Raw genomic sequence first — 18,293 nt, 5'->3', positions numbered from 1 at the left:
TAAATTAATGGTTATCAGGTTAACTGAAGCGACTCTGGCAAATGTGTGGCAATGAAAGGCGAGGAAAAATAGGCTAGCACAAAGGATTGGGAGGGGGGTTGTTGATTTGTGCAGGAAAAAAAATCCTGTCAGAAGTGAGGCATATCTTAAGGCAACAAATACTGCTTAAGAAAAAAAAATTTTTTGCCAACAACTTTAGACAACAGACAGGTTATGCAGTGAAATGGTCAATCTCTTTTCAGACAATCAAAAAGACCTACTTGGCCCAGAAACTTCCTGAAGATTGTAATGAAAAGCTGAAGTTTCAGAGACATATAATCTAACTCAGGACGTATCACAAGTACATGCTGGGGCAAATCGGTAAAGCTGATGAAACAATAGCAACATCACAGTAAACACCAAAATGGAAAAAACTGTGACAAAAACCACAGCTAGTAAAAGGCTCAGAATTAACATTATTCTGACAGTTCCAGAATATGGGAGAAAGATGTCCTCATTTGTCAGACTAAAAAGAGAAAATCTACTAAATGAAAAACATTACCACACAGTAATGCCATCAAAATGCATGCATAAACAACACTTCTTAGAAGCAATGCTTCTTGAAAAAAGTGTGAAGACAAATGTGGAACAAACAATTAGGAGTTTTGCTGAAGAAGCAGGGTTATCTTAATTTTAAATGCATTTCAAGGGTATTTGATAAGCAGTGTTCAGGTAGCAATTAGTGGGATTCCCAGAGGCATAAATTCCCAGCTTCAAGTTCAGCATACAAACACTAATAAATGTTTTAAAGATCATCTAACTTAATAGTATACTGTTTGGCTACAGGATGGAAGCTATATACTGATTCCATCAAAAAGAATAAGAAAAAAACACCAGTAACTCTTCTAAATCAGTAAATAACACACTGTGGAAAGCAATTAGCACTGATTCCATCACAGAATTATGCAGATATTACATTTAAAAATTAAACTGATGAACCAGAAGCAGTCTCCTTTGGGAGAATGAGGAGGAAGACACCTGTTCTAGTAGTGATCAAAAGGATGACAAGAAGTTTCAATTTAGCCCAGAACATACCCTCACAACTCATTCTTGCAAGCTTCATTTTAATATTAGCTTCCAATCTGTGTCCTAAATTTCCAGTCACACTTCAGTAAGTTTCCCAACCAAACTTCTATAAAACATCAAGTTTCCCACCATCCAAACCACATGTTCAACCTACCTTAAATCTAGAACAATGTGATATATGAAAAGTTTGTTTACATGGCAAAATAATACAGTTCATCATTTAAAATCATTGTCAAATCTCAAGGAATTCTTTGTAGACTGTATTCCACACACAGTATTGTAGATAGTGTACATATTACATATAATGCAACAACCATATAATTTATTTAATTAGAGCTAAACCTGTTTCATCTCTTAAACTGGCAAACCAGTACCTGAGATTTTTAACTGGAGAGGTAATACTTAAAAGATGTCATTACAGAAGTGTAGCTACCTAGATACTGCCTTCTACTTGAGGCTACCCTATAGTCAGGTAAATCTGGTATATGCATGAGCATTCCATTTGAGAACCAGGCATATATTCTACACTGGATATGAATAAAACAAGTTTCCTTTAAAAGGTTGCATTCATAGTAAAGACCTCAATATAATGTGGTCTAGTGTTTAGTACTTGGAAATAATGTTTAACTCTTCCAGTATATGTAAGACTTACATATATACACACATGTTCAGAAACTTGAGCCAGAAGTAGGTGAGGAAGATAATTTTCAACTCACCATCTCGGAGTCATGAGAACTGAGTACATCATCTACTGATGCAGATTTAGGACCTTCACTTCCTCTGCGAACGTTAAGACTTCGGATTGGGGTCGTTGGACAACCTGCCAACAGTTGTGAAACAACCCAATGTCTCATACCAGGTAGTCAGCACAGTAATTACCAAGATCACTGTATTATAAAGTACAATGGAGTCCATTATGATTATATGAATGAATCACCACGCAAGTTTGTTTAACTTCAAACATAACCATACAATTATATCTTACAGCTTTCCTAATATACCTTCTAATGTCTGAAATTACACTGGTATTATAGGATTCAAGGCAATCTTTACACTGGTACTGATTATATGTGTAAACATATAAAAGAAGAATATATGTCACGTTAAACTGTTATTACAGTGCAAACACAAAGTACTGAGCAGAACTAATAAAGACTACTTTCCCATCATATAATCTTATAGCTGTACAAGTCTTGAGGTGTTGAAGTTATATTTAGGTAATAAAAGTTCATAATCCAACAACAGAATGCAATGTAACTAATGGGTCAGGATGCTCAGTTACGTATTCTCGGCAACAAAGCAACATCCTACTTGAATCAGAACATTTTTTATTACTTACAATTATAAATATGTAAAGATTGATATTGCTGTTATAATTATAATTAACATTTTCTTTCTGGGACAAATTTATTAATTAAGCAGAGATTCTGTCTACTGGCTACAACTCCAAAATTTCACACCATTACCATGTATCTAATTGTTGACTTAAAACAATATTTCATACACAATATGCAAAAATGTTTATAATCTATTTTCATACAAAGTTCCATATTCCCAACTGCAATTATCCACTAGTAAAAATTTTGCACAACTGCCATTCTACATTCTACAAAATGTTACCCAAACAAAAGTTGTATATTTTTGTCAAACAAAAAGTAGGCTAAAAGTGCATTTTCAAGACAGGCCTCTTGTACAAATCAACATATCCATGTTCAAAGATAGGCACAAATATTGCTGTTTAAAACACCAATTTAACCAGTAGAGCAGCAACCTGCAGTACTATATAAAATAATTTCACGTGGAATTCAAAGACTAATAAAAATGCATAAAAATTATAATTATTTTTTGACAACGGTCAAAATAATACTGAAAGTGAAAACAGGATAAAAATTGGAAAAGAGTGACACTGGCAAACTCTGCAAATGATGCACGTCTGAAGAAAACAGCCTAAATAAACAGCATACCTTAAAATCATGTCATAATACAGAGTGGAAAATAACGTAATAAAATCTCAATTCTAAGTCCTCTAACATGAAGACCTTGATGATATTTTACAGCCAACATCAACTTAAATTTGAGTTGGTGGCTAATATGCCCGATAAACATTAGATATTTAGTACCACAACTCCACTTTAATGTGCAAACAATTAATGATAAGATAAACTTTGTACAATACTTTTATCACATAATATTTTAATACCTTACCAGTAACAAAAATACAACATCTAAGTAGGATTTGAGGCTCTCACAGCAGTGAGTATGAAGATGGGTGTAATCTGCTATAAGTTTATCTACTGCCAGACTACACAGCACTACAAACCTGATGACAACCATCTTCATACAACGTCTAATGCACACAGCTTCATTTTATACTCGCACCCATCTTGTATGACTGCTTGATGCAAAATTTCAAGTACTTTTACACTGAAGTAACAAAAACACCAATAAAGTCTGAAATTACTTCTTACTGTCTTCCATTCAGTGTAAAGTGGTTGAAGAAAAGTTTACTTATATGTCAAATTTGAGGTTCCATTGCAATGAAGATATCACAATGTTATTGTTCTGGGTTGTGACACCAGATGCAGTCCATGCATATTAAATATAACTCAGATTATCAATACTATTGTTAGAAGAGCTGACTACAAGAATCACAACTTTAAAAATTTCTCAAATTTGCTTAGCATCTTTACAGTCCTATTATTTTTTTTATTAAGAAACTGCAGATGTTTTCTTTTTGTACTGGCTGAAAACTACTTTGTTTGCAAAGTTGAAACTGTGTCTATATCAAAGTTATCCTTTTGTGCATCAATACATGTCCAATATACTTAATACTAAACTTGACATACTAATTAAAGAATGTAGTAGTAAGTTATTTAGTTCAGTGGTTCTGCAATATCAGTTTATTTTGTCATTATGCAGGAAGGTAGTTTAGAATCTGAATACAAGCAATTAATCTTGAATAGATAAGAATGTCTATAAAGTCAATAGAAGAATTTCTCATCCAAAATCAATCATGGTATCCTTCAATGAGACATTAATAAAATGGAGCTTGTACTGTATGAACTTGGTCAAATTAAGACAAAATTATGACCTATTTTAAAATTTCTGTACCTCAAGAAACCAGATATGATGTAGATGGCTGCCAAACTAACAATATCTATGCTTTCTTCCAAACAGGTCTATTCCAAAAATACATTTGTTTCTTGAACATGCAAAACATATTTGCCAGCATGCACGTCTGCAAACATCCAAAAATCAAAGATGTTGGGTACATCATGAAGGTATTTTCATGCCGTGTGAGTTAAGTGCCATAATGGAAATAAGATACATACCTATATCACCACTGCTAGATGATTCTGTGAAGGAGGGTGTGCCCTCTGTCCAGGTGGGAGTAGAGCCTTCCACTGAGGCAGGAGGAGTCCACGTCAGAGTACGTCCTGTTCCAGTAGCTCCTGAACCAAAACCTGATGTGGATGAACTTGATTCCACACTAAGAGATGATTTATTATCTGGTCGAGACTCTAGCCTTATGTCCGATATGCTGCAAAAACATGTATTACAACTGTTGGAACATACAACACAATTGTAATTTCTTAACATAGTATCAGTTATATGTTCATATTAATTACCTTATAACAGCAAGTTACATTAACAGTAAATTAACTTTTAACAGCAGTATATGTCAGATGTGATAAGTCAGACAAACATGAAAGGTTACAGTAGAATTTGAGGTTCTCATGGTGGAAAGTATGGGTTGTAGCGCTGGGTAGTCTGGTAGAAGTTTACCATTGAGTCACAGGTACTTGCTGAATCCATCATCAGGGCACTGACTAAGCCACATGTGAGAAATTGGTTTGATGTAAGAACCAGTCGGCCAAGGCAGAACCTTGGTTGGACCAGTGGGAAACTTCATTAATGGGCAAGGGTAATGAAGCTGATAGGAGGGGGAAACATTCCACAGCCTTTCTAAATTTATAAAGGTTTAATCATAATTTCTATTCATACCAATAAAATGGTCATCATCATCGTCAGGGATTAGGCATTTCTGCCGCTTGGATTCTGCTCATATCTCTTTTTCCTAACGTCCATGTTTCTGATCCAAAGAGCAGTGTGGAAATTGCCATAACTTTATAAAACTTAAGTTGTGTGTCCTTCCATGTTTTACCTTTTAGGGTCTTTTTAAAAGTTCCACAGAAGTGTCGGAATCCATTTAATTTTCTATCTAAATCATTGTCTAACCAAAGGTGATATCACATCCAAGGTAGGGGAAATGGGATACCTGTTCTATGATTACATTCAAATAAAATGAATGTGTATAAATTGTCAAACAGTAAAGCACTAAGGAGCATATATTCATAACTGAACATATAAGACTTCTTCTCAGTTACTATAAATTCATTTCATACTATTAAACTGGTATAAACCAGCGTTTCTCAACCTGTTATGCGTACCACTGGTGGTACATGAGCCAATGTTGAGTGGTATGCGAACTAAATAAGAAAATCAAAAGATAATATTAACTAAAAGAAGTTTTTGCTGAACATATTTGGTTTGTGCTACATTTAATGTATTAAATCAGAATTAGTTGTATGCCAGTGAAAAAGGATGAGAACCCCTGGTATACACATTAAATCACCCAGTGTTTATACATAATTAAATTAAATTTATGTTAATTCAAGCATGTGGCTTTATGATTTTATAACTTTCTCACTTGATGCTGGCAGAAGCTGTTAAAAGAAAAACATGGGAGTATTCATGCAGACCTACATGCATATAAACGTGTGTGTAGATTATTGTTCCACAGGGAAATGAATTTCATGCCTCTCTGAAAAAGATGTTTCACTATTCACTTAAGTATACCTACCAAATAAATAAAATCCAGGAGGTAATTTTTTCTGACAAATTGTGAACAATAAATATACAACCTTCTAGCAAAACTACCAGTATACTTAGGAAATAACACAGTTAAGCAGATTACCACAATCTAATGCTATAACAGTCTGAGCTAATAACAGCATCATTAAACCACAAGTGATAAAAAAAACATATAAACTGACTGCAAATTCTTTGCCAGGCACTTTCGAAATAATGGTACACAAATGTGTTTATTCTCTGGAATTTCTCCCTTTCTTCATACGCTAGCCACAAAACCCATGTTTGATTTAGACACACAACACCAATTTGCATTCAACATAAATGACCTATTAAAAAGTAAAGTTAACACGAAATATATGTTAATTGTAAACAGTGTACAAAGAAAATAAGTACATAAAAAGGAACATCATATTATTGCAGGTGAGAGGTTCTGAGAAAATGTTCATGACCACAAGCAAAACAGCAGTTTTCTCCACATAACAATTCTTATAAAAATAATGTTACAGAAACAAACAACATTTTTAATAACACTACATTTTAAAGCAATTTCACTGTAAACCTCAGGAACTTAAGCGATGTTCAAATTCATAATTGAGTATACAACACACATTTTATCACCTCACAGTTAAGTGAGTATTGGTGAAGCATAAGACACTGATTATTTATAAACTTATTCATTCTTATTTTCTTAATGATACACATAATGAAATTTTGTAGTTAAATTTAAAATTATGCTCAACATTTAGTCAGACTAAATTGATAATTAGTTTCTTCATGCTACTTTTCAACACAGAACATATGAACACTGAAGCACTATTCTAACAGCTAATCTGAGAAAGCACAGTATTAAGCTACTATTAATTAGTAGCTTACAGAAGAGATGGAAGGAAACACAAAAATAGTATGAGCATTTATCAGGAAGGAGTTCTTCTTATAGCATCCTCTTTATGATGGGGTTCAAGATACAAATCTTCCAACAACAGTGAGGAGATGACATATTTAATTCTGGATATACTCTCAGAATTCATAATTAATTTCCAGTCAAGTGATTCTTCACAGTAAACTGCTTCTCAAAACCCAATTCCATTACTGTCCCAACTTGATATTTGCAGATCTTTCAAATAATAGTTACATGCAAACAATATATTTTTCTCAAAACAATTAAGACACATTTAGTGAAATACAAGGTCAAATAACAAATTTTAATACACTGAAAACATAACTGTGCTGAAAACATTAGTTTAACAGGTCACTGGAAAGGACATTTTATTAGCTTTGAAATGAGCACAAAATAAGCTACGTCTCAATTACGGCAGAAATACGCCACTTTTTCTGAGACAACTTGTACCCAAACAGAGTTCTTTGACAACTCTGGATGTTGGGTCTCAACACTTTTTTCCACATTTAAACACATTCTTGAAAATGTCAGTAATTAAACTTTAGTTAACAAACTGGTCAATTCTTCAATACTAGTCCACTGGCTTATAATACAAGTATAATCACAGGACACCATCAAATATATACCATTACTATCTTACCTGACAGTTTCTGATTCACGATATGTCTTCATAATATGATGGGTCACATGGAGTGGGCCAAGCCTATGTCTCAGTGGTGTAGATGCATCCATAAGATCACCCCGAAGAGCATCTTCGAACGCAGGAGGAGGAGTAGAAGAGCAGGGCACAGGGGAATGACTGCTCACAAATCCACCTACATGCAGCACAGCAGTAGTACACAAACCAATTACATGAAAATACATTCTCTTGTAATCTCTTAGCTACTTTTTAATTGTGTGCCATACCCCTGTTTCAAGTGGTCTCAGACCTGTCACCAATACATAATTGAGTGAATTATACTCAATATTCTGGGTTGTAGCACTGTGTAATCTGGCAGAAGTTTACCAATGTTTCAAAGGTCCTTGCTGCCTCCATCAACAATCACCCAGATGATGGAGACAGCAAAGACCTCTGAACCACTGGGAAACTTCTACCAGACTACATGGCACTACAATCCAGGAGACAGCCAACATTTTATTCATCACGGCGAGAACCTTGAATCCTATTCTGAATTTCATTACTGTTCATATAATTTGACAGAAACTATTATATTTGTTTCAATATATATCTTGTGCAGTGGCAAATCCTGGTCTAGAAGTTGGGTTGTGCAGAAATGCAACATTATTACATCCCTTCAACATGTGCACCACAATGGTCAGGTACTTATTATTTTGTGTTACATACTAACACAGTTCTTCTACATTCCTCCAATTTTAGTGGTTCAGAACACACTACTAGCCAGACTAGAGCATTACCACTTATCTGGTGAGAGAATTGTAAAGAATGAAAGATATGTGATAAAACCTCTCTTACCTAAACACGATGCACACCACTTTCACAAACAGGACTTTGGTGATGAAGTCATAATAAAACAACAATTAAACTTAATGTGAGTACTAGGATATACTTCCCCAGGGTCTGAGAGGCTTGAGTATGAAGACAGAAGGTATAGCACAACCTTAAATACATAAAATAAAGGGTTTGTCATAAGGCACTTAAGTTAATAAGAAGTATGTTATAAAAATGGCCACATATTTTCATATATTGCATGGGCTAGGTTAGTGTTATGCTACAATGACATTTTCATGGCAGTATTACCTATATTGTGTGCTGCTGCAGTACATCAGGCTGTCATGTTAAGTACTGAAGAATTACATTAACATTTTCATCACTGGTAATAAATGCATTAAAATATGTAATGTTTAAAAACAGGGAATCTAGTAGTACATAGGTAAGGTCTGAGCCAAAGGTCTTGAGATCAAGACCATCTATGTCAAGCACAGATTTTCTCCATTTCTTTCCATTGCCTGACCTCTGGCTTTGTAAATGTAGGAAATACTTGAGCCCACTGTGGTTCAGTATCCACATTAAGCTTTAGGTCCCCTCAGCCAGCAATTGTACTGAACATTATCCTACCATCTGTTCAAAGGAATGATTAGCTCAGAAATAGAACTTTCACCACTGCAAAGGCAGCCGAGACAATGGTCAAACAGACAATAACTGGAGATATTGTCAAAAATTTGGCCCAGGACACGGACCAGTGGAGGGCTTTGGTTAACTCAGTGATGAACCTTCAGGTTCTGTAATCCATCTATAGTTAGTTAGTTAGTTTGTTTGTTTGTTATTGTCAAAAATAAGTTCACTCCATTTTATTGCAACAGTATATATATATACTATAAAGCTTCCATAAAAAAGTAAAGTTATTCTGCTACATGCCATGTAGGTGTTCAGAGGGAGAGTAGTATAGCTCCTACTCATTCTCAACCTCACCACCAGATGGGGTGAATGGTCAGTGTCATGACCCTGCTGCACTTCACCCCTGAAGAAAGGACCTGCCATGCCCACTGGATTAAATTTTTGTTACAAGTTGGTGGTAGTGATAACAGACAGCAAATGTTGCAGGCACTGGCAAAATAAACAAACATTTGGGAAAATATGTCAAAGCCTGCATACTACAAATGCCAGATGACAGAGTGGTCTTTTATGGGAGATGGAAAAAATATGTAGACCATACTTGTAAATTTATGAAATGGTACCATGAAACTTTATGTTCAGATGAAACAGTAAACAGTTCAACATAATTTACATTTATAGAATTGTAAAGCATGGAATTACCTATTTCTACATCACAAATTTCAACATTTTGTAGAGTGAATCACACTATTAGATTTTCATATCTATTCACAGCAATATTAAAATTATATAACTGGAGAGGCAACATCATTATTAGAAAAGCTACTTATTTTATGCATAGCAGTCAGTCCAAGATACAAATTATGTAACACATACATGCGCTATAAAGAGTTTTAGTTATTAAAAATTCCATTCTATAAGAAAATTCCCAACATTCCAAATGTAATAATCCATGCACTGCACTTGTGGAGGGCCTTTAGCATATTTAAAAAGATTCATAAAGAACTGAAGAAGATAAAACTCCAGTGATTAAAAATAGTTTTGACAACTATGCCTCCTGTCTTATTAAAACAAAGATAAAATATAAGTCAAACATGGGAAGTCAGGAACAATTTTTTATATTTATGGACAACAAAGTAAAAATGGTGAATTATATACTCCACTGGAAAATATGCAGCAATGAACTGCAGTTCCTATTAGCACTGGAGAGCACTCTACCAGAAATTTACAAAAGTAGGTGATGCAATAACTTCTGAGTTGGGCACTTCAACTTCTTTTCATGCACCTGCCACAACACACACTCCCAAAAAAGGGCTGTTACCACCCTAACTTGAATTCCACATAAAAAATGTTGCACAAAGAGGCATAAAATCAGAACAGACCGTGAAAAAGTTGGGGGAAGAAAAGTTTACTGAAATGTAAAACAATATGGGTGGCATCCTATCTGTGAACATATTAATCTTAAGAAGCCATACATTGGAAACAAAGCTTTCATCTAAGAGTAAATCCAATGACGTATCCTGTGATGTGGAACAAGATGCTACTGATGAAATTTCAGGCACCGAAGATTTGCAGCTTTTCTGTCATAAGTCACAGCATAAATGGTGGGCTCAGTTATTACAAAGGCAGTAGTTATCAAACTATTAAAAGTGGGGCCACATTCACATTTTATCAATTTGTGGGTCACAAGGTTATAAATAAGGATAATTAATTTAAACTTTAGGGCAATATATTAAAAATCATACCAACTAGGTACTGTAAAGAGGTTTTCACATATTACTCAGTACTTCGTCTTTAAAAAAAAAAGTTAGATCTATTAGTGAGATACTGACACTACTTTTGCTCAAGTAATCTTATAGTATGAGGATTAATTTCTACTCTTGTAATTCACATGCATCCCTGCAAGTGTTCATCAGTAAGACATATCCTACTTCTTGATTTCATGTACTTCATTAAGTTGAACAGTTGCTCACGTCCATAGGTATTCTCAAATACTGACAACATTAACAAAGCACATTTTCTTATTTCATAATATTTTTGGGAGAAAACCTATCTTGAACACAAGCCAATAAGTGACAAGTCATTTACATTTCTTTTACCACTGAGTCACTCTAAAAATCAGTAAATTCCACTTAAAGGTCTGTTGCTGTGTCCACAGGAAGTAGAAAATCTTATATTAAAATTATTTTCCTTTGGAATATGAAAATCTATCAATGAATTCCTCAATCATGATTGTGATGCACTGACCATTAACAGTATTTCTTTGAATTATGCACACCACTTCCATTTCCCTGCACTGTAGTAGAAAAGTGACAGTAGTTATTAGTTTCCAGTTGGTGTTCCCATACGACCAGTTTCATCTGAGAACGTCTGAAAAAATCCTAAATAGTGTAAATGAGTTGTTCCTTGCCTTGCAGATAACAGTTAAGTTCATTCAAATTCCATATTGGGCGCATATACATTGTGGATTCTGAAAACCATTAAGACTTAATAAAATTCTCTTGGGCTATCAGCCATGTCAAATGGCTAAAGCTCGCCGTCTCCTCAGGGACCATCTCTGTCCCCATCAAGTATCTGATCTCATCAGATGCCCTGATAATAGGGACAGAGATGGTTCCTGAGATGTCGGCGAGCTTTAGCCATTTGACTGCTGACTTATAAGAACAGAACTGCCATTAATGCTGGCATAATCTTGAAATTGTGTAAATTGTGTTTTATTATATAAGATTTGAAGTTATCACAGCAGTGAAGATGCCAATTTGGTCTTCTGCATTGTGATGCTATGTGGACTTGTAGATATATACCATTCTGTAGGAACATACTTCCCCTACCTTCAGCTAAAGATGAAGACAGGAAGTTTCTAAGAAATACTGGCATTTTCATACAAGTCCGCACATACTTACAGAAGATGAGCACTGTCATCTGTTACATTATAGAACCACACATTCCACAGAGAATATATCTGAAGAATCAACATCTGCCAAGAACTGTAACTGAAGTATTAACAAATGTGCCACTAAAACCTATGTACAACAAAAATATCATTCAACAGTGTCCTTCATTTTTGTTCTGCAATGGAAATTTAAGAGGAGCTACTAGTACTGGCTGGGTAAACAGAAACAATTCTCCTACTGTAAGATATAATAACGTATTTCACTTTCTTCATTCACTTCATAGGCCAGATTTGGCACATCTCTTCTTTTTAGCTTACTTTGCTTCTTTTATAAAGAAAGGTTTATGGCACCTTCAAAACCATGTTTCTGTGACCCCTATAATTTCTGAACTGACAAATATCCCTGAAAGTTAAAGTGCCCCCCCCCCCCCCCCCCTTCATGCTTTTCAATTTCCTAAGCAAAGATGGCCATATGAACTTCTCAGGTGGGGGAAACACTAATGCCTCCTAAGCCCAGTTTCAAATTTTGTGTCAATTTTCTGAAATATGCAATGTTTTGGTTTCATGACAATAATAAAAGAACAATTTAAGTGTATAAAATTTTGTGTATAAACTCATACAAACCCACAAATCCTGTGCAAAAAATGTTCTCTTTATTGGCTGTTACAAACAGTGAAGACAACAATTTGAGGTTATATATGATAAATGTAACTAACACAGATTGAAATTGCACACAGAAATGGATCACTGAATTGTATCATTTAATTAGCTCCTAGTTCTAGCTAGGCTCACCATATAGACTGAAACAGGTGAAGGAAAGTTGGTGCCATGAGGTCTTCCAAGAATTTCTTCTTATTTATGATAGCATCCCATTCACAAAGAAGTATAGGGCTGTTTATACTGTGGCCATCTAGGGTAATGATTATCTTATTCAAAACACTTTCATTAGTGCCAGGTGATTTTCCAGTCTTATATTGCTAAGCGAATTTACAACTTTAACTTGAAACATGATGTGCAACTGCAGTAGATAATGCCAAATAAAAACTGTACTGCAAGGATCCAACAGCTTGAAAACTTGACAAAGTCTCTTATGACTCTTTCACAAAAATGGTACTGGTACTCTGTTTATGAGTCTGAGGTAAGACATACAGCACTACTTACTGAAGGCACTAAGAAATGCAACGGTTTAGCAATATATGAAATTTGATAAACATACTTTATGACTTCAAATACATGCCATGCTTATCAGATTGTAGTCCAGAAATGGGAGATAAATCAGTATGCATGCTTCTAGCATGCACACACTTTATGAAATAAAAATGGCAATGAATACTAAACCCAGTAACAACAGCCATTTAAAACTCATCATGCAATCTGCTACCGTGTTGCTCGAGTGCCGACATGCGCATTTCCTCCAACTTCAACGTGCGGTGGTGGAACTGATGATAAGTATGATAATGCCTGACAATCCCACCTCTGGGTGAAGCAGCACTAGCGTCTCCTCTTTTCCCCAGTGGAGAGCCCCGAGGAGGTACTGGAGGAGGAATTTTTCCAGAAGCACTTGGTACTCCACCAGGAGGGGGTAAACTTTTCCCAAAACTTGGAGGTCGGTCTTTCAGTACAGCTGGATACGAAGGTACAGAGGCAGTAGCTGTAACCAGTGGAGGAGATGGTGGTTTTGATGGAGCAGAAGACATGGGAATTGTGACAGAAGTGGATGCAGTACAAGGAGGGGCAACGCTGACCCCAGTTGGGCTCCCTGATGGAGCAGCACAAATAAGAGAGAAAAGACAGATTGATACACAGAGTAAGTCAAGCACAAGAAACTGAAATGACCATTCTAGAACACATGGGAACACAGCAAATGTGAACAGTATTCACAAAGATGATTCCTTACTTTAAACCTCAAAGCCTATTTTAATGACATTTGAGATTAAAATCTCTTTCAAAGCACAATTCAAGTATATTAATTTACACTGCATAATAACTTCAACTCTGACTGATAAATGCTTTCACTACATCATTTGGCTACAATTAAAAAACGCTCTGCATTCTGGCAGTAAGTGAATTAGTTTTTCAACATTCCACATTTCAATATTTTTTAATGAATGATGATCACTTTTATATTTAAGAATAACAACATATAGATCAATATTATTCTATAAAATGTTCATCAAACCTTAATGTTATCTCATTTAATTACAACTTTTTATGGAAATATTCTGAAATTGAAAAAGCAATAAAATAGGTAAACAATGTAAACATAAGTTCACATTTTATTAAATTTTAAAAATCAAATTGGCTCAAGTACAAATTAGGTTTGATTAAACAGATAAAAATATAAACTTAACCATTTATCAATTCTGCTATTACAATCTTTCACACTCCTAAAGGAATCAGAAAACCATAAACTTGAAGTTATAATTTGTCGAATTTATCTGAACTTTGGAGAAATACCTTTCTATCAAACATATATGCATCCATATATAATACTTATCAAAATTAAGAACACTAAATCTGGAACAATAGATAATGTCCAGAAAGTAGGTTGTTTCAACAATGCACCGTTGTCACAAACCTTCAGAATTAAGTTACTACCAAATGTAAACAATCCACAATTGGCTTAGTTAAACAATTGACTTTAATCTCCCTGAAACATGCTCCCAAGTGCTCATTTCTTACCAAAGTAACACAACTCATTGAGAAAGTCTGTAGAAGTTGCTGCCACCACCATGAAAGAAAACAGGGTAGAAAATAACAAAAGTTTCACTGCTAAACAAGCACCTACAGTCGTAGTTATCTATCATGCCATTACAATCAAAGCACGTATACATATAGCATACAAACTTTCTCCACGAGCTTTTTATTGCATGTTGATAACAATAATATCTACAAAGGCAGATTAATTGTAATCTACCTTACTTCAGCAGTCAATCCTCACACATAATTAGACTTCTCATTTATGGAAAGCAGACAGCAGAAAGCATGTTGCACCATGCTGGAACAGCACACTGTAACCATGTTTCTAAATGCATAATTTTTTACTATTTTCCCAGCAACAGTAAAATTCTTACAACATAATGTGATGAATATTTGTTTCATTTAAACTTAAATTATACATAACTGAATGTAAAGTACTTTAAAATATTGGGTAAAAAATACTGTTGTAATTTTAGCAATGGTGTAACCAAAATCCATGAATACTGGAGAAGACCAATTATCTATAATATGATTCAGCCTTTGTTCTCTACTTTGTAAAAAATCAACATTATCTTTCCATATTACAGAAGAATAAAAAATGTTTAATAATTCTAATTATAGATGGTTATTACTGTACTATGATGCAGCAATAGTTAATATTCAGTACAAGAACTAGATTGCAAAACTATACAAAGATAATTACTTTAAAAAGCATGCAAGAATTGTTGGGGGAGGTATGAATGCACCAGAAATGAGATACTGTTATTTTATAGTTTGCTGCATAGCACAGTAAGTCAAGCTAGCATAGGATAATTGAATACTTTTTTTCCAAAACGACCATTTTAATTTTGTTTCTTTCTAACTGTCCTATTTTATATTCTGGATCCTGCAACCTCATTTGTTATTTTTCTTTTGCAGCACTCACATTGAATCATTTACACAGATATGAAAATCATCTTCAGATATCCACATATTAATAGTGCTGACCTAGTGTAAAAACAAATTACAGCAAAGCAACTTTAGGTCAGTTAGCCTTGTGTAACCATTAAATTGCTATAATTAAAGTAAATGTGAAATTACAACATGTGAAAGCAACCATAATGCCCGGATGCAATAAACAGGAACATAAAGACTGTGATGTTTTAAGCACCTGTTATATCAACAAAAATTGAATGTTTGAAAATTGCCAGCTTTATTCAAATGGTCAATGTTAATTCCATTCTGAATAAAACGTCTGACCCAAACAATGACATTATAGTCTGGTCTACACAAGGTCTTATAGCTAACTACGAGCCACTTGATAACTTGGCTTGCCACTACATATGGAAGCCACTGCGTGAGCTTTTAGCCTCTTCATTTGAAATTAACTAATGTATAACATTGTCATGCCTTAAAAAGCTTCATCAGATGTGACTGGATAAGAATCAACAATTATGTCTCTAATTGTAAGCCACGTAGCATCACTGACATAATTATCCTTCTTTACATAAATTGGAATATTTGGAAGATTATATTTTTATTAATCACTGAATCAAGTTTCAAATGTCCAGAGGGTTCAAGCCTGGTGATCTCACAGGTCAAGATATAAGGCCGCCATGTCCCAGCCACCTGTCAGGAAACTGTATGCTGAGGTGCTGTTGAGTCTGTGTACTAAAATATGATGGTGTCCCAATGTGTTAAAACCACATGACATGTGAAACTGCCAGTGGCATATCTTCAAACAGCACTGGTAGCACTTTCTGCAGAAAAACACAATAAGCAGGGCCATTGAGGTGGTCAGGTAGTAGGAATGTCCCACATATAAATGCTCCAGTGAACTTGATGGCCCACTCATGGATTCTGTGCCACCATATCAAGAACAAATTCTTCTAAAGCTGGTGTCTGACAAGTGAGCCGTTGACCAGTATCCAATGGTGGTGTAGATAAGACAATACCAGCCTCCCACATCATCTCATTCAGCATAAGCCCTGGCTCCAGATTAGGCGCAGTTATCAAAAGCACCAAGGAACAAATAAATATCACAGTATTTGTGCAATCTTCTTCTTCTATGGCTCTCCGGTCCGTGACCTTCTCAATTCTCCTCTTCCATTCGGTCCTATCCTCTGGTGCCTTCTGTTAGGTCCGTCTGCCCGAGAATTTGATTGAGGTTTCAAAACATCTTCCTTTTTACGGTGCAAGGTTGTTAGCCTTGCGACCAACCCCCAACCTGGAGGACCAGGGTACCTGTCTTAGTCTGACCTCCCCCCTCGATCAATCTGGCTAGGGAGGCCCTACCAGTAGCTATGCTACTGCCAGCATAGCTCTTGGGATCACTGAGGTACTCAAGCCCCACCACCACGACAAGGTGCAGGTAGTATTTGTGCAATCTGAAGTTAATTTTACTCATCCTTTCTTGCTGATGTCTTACTCCTATGGGATGACTGCACAGTGCAACAGTAAGACTACTACTGTGCACTGAGTGTTGATCACTGTAGACCTTAGAATCGCAGGGAGCTATCTTTGTATTTCCTGTGATGTATATCACATTCTATAACCCTTGACTAATGTACTAGTCCCATTTGATAGAATGTAAAAATTCCTTCTAGAGAATTCTTCCTTTTACATTTTTGTTTTGTTTTAGATTTTACACCCATTCCCATTGTTATTATGCACCATTAACTGAAATACATACTAGTACAAATAATGGTACTTCATTTTGTAAACCCATGTTTAAGCAACATGTCACCTTTGGAAAATGACCATGGTGCCTGTTAGACAGGACTCAGAGTCTATCTGGATATGATGAAGAAGAGTAATTATAATTCCCATTGACCTCTGAATAGATGAGAACATCTGTAAGAAAACGGGCATCAAAAGTTCTTTCAAGAACTTGCAAAACTCCATGAAGCTTCTTTACTGAGAAACTCACAGATGATGATTATATCACATTTCTGTAGTACCTGAACTTATAATTATGATGATAAATCCGTAATTCATACATCATATATGATTCAGAGTATTTACAGTATGCAGCCATGGATAGAGTTATCCTTCCACTGTTTAATATATGGTAACTTGTACAGATTTCAGCACATAGTACACATACACAGGGCTCTGTTTGAGCGTGAAAAAGCTTATTCTGCACATCATTTGAACATATAAATACAATGTTCTGTACAATGGTAACCCCAAAAATCTAAAAATTACTTCACTTTCTAATTCAGAGTATCCTAAACAGAAAACCAAGTGCCTGACCTTAATAATAATAACAAAGAAGATGTACTAAAAGTAAGTTTTCCTTATTTACATTTAAATACAATTACTTCCAAACATAAATAACCAAAGCAAGGATAAGAAAAGTTGGTGTCATCACACAAAATCAGGTAATGTACTAATCATTATTGCAATAATAAATACTAGAAAATGGTAGCTAATTATGTGCTTATAAAAGAAAGTATTAGAACTTACCAGGCTTACTGGCTTGCACTGTGGTGCCCAATGTGATCTGCACAGCTGCACATACAAAGAGCAAGACAGGGTTACAAAGGGGGGAAACTACTGATTCTCCCACCATCACCATTATTACACACTGCCATAATACAAACTCAACAAAATACACAATACAGCTCCAACATAAAGCGCAAAACATATGCACAATAGCCCAACACATTTACAAGACATAAAATGAAGAAAAAAATCTCAACAGAGTACCCAAAGTAAAACCAAATCGTAGTTAAAAGGAGACCAACACTGCATCAGTACAATCTGTTACACTGACTGCATGAGGAATGCTAGATATCTGTACTAAT

The 18,293-nt window shown here is 35.1% G+C and overlaps 1 protein-coding gene across 11 annotated transcripts in view; it reads right to left on the bottom strand.

The window, feature by feature from the left end:
• LOC110837965 (phosphatidylinositol 4-phosphate 5-kinase type-1 alpha) overlaps nucleotides 1-18,293 on the bottom strand; it is a 78,287-nt gene that overhangs the window by 24,148 nt on the left and 35,846 nt on the right. For 5 of the 11 annotated variants that reach the window (XM_022080668.2, XM_022080669.2, XM_022080670.2 and 2 more), the window contains 5 exons: nucleotides 17,953-17,997; nucleotides 13,187-13,564; nucleotides 7,479-7,653; nucleotides 4,398-4,606; nucleotides 1,782-1,885 (listed from right to left, as the gene is read on the bottom strand). In XM_022080668.2, coding sequence (XP_021936360.1) covers nucleotides 1,782-1,885; nucleotides 4,398-4,606; nucleotides 7,479-7,653; nucleotides 13,187-13,564; nucleotides 17,953-17,997 — 911 coding nt within the window. The remainder of the gene's footprint in view (nucleotides 1-1,781; nucleotides 1,886-4,397; nucleotides 4,607-7,478; nucleotides 7,654-13,186; nucleotides 13,565-17,952; nucleotides 17,998-18,293) is intronic. The other 6 variants (XM_022080675.2, XM_022080676.2, XM_087351542.1 and 3 more) reach the window with 3 other exon arrangements.

This window comes from Zootermopsis nevadensis, unplaced genomic scaffold (assembly GCF_977971745.1).
Source record: "Zootermopsis nevadensis isolate Lab colony 2312 unplaced genomic scaffold, Znev_1.0 Znev_ptg000019l, whole genome shotgun sequence".
NCBI lineage: Eukaryota > Metazoa > Arthropoda > Insecta > Blattodea > Termopsidae > Zootermopsis > Zootermopsis nevadensis.
Note: the sequence above shows the minus strand (reverse complement) of the source record. Positions and strands in the feature narration are given on the sequence as shown.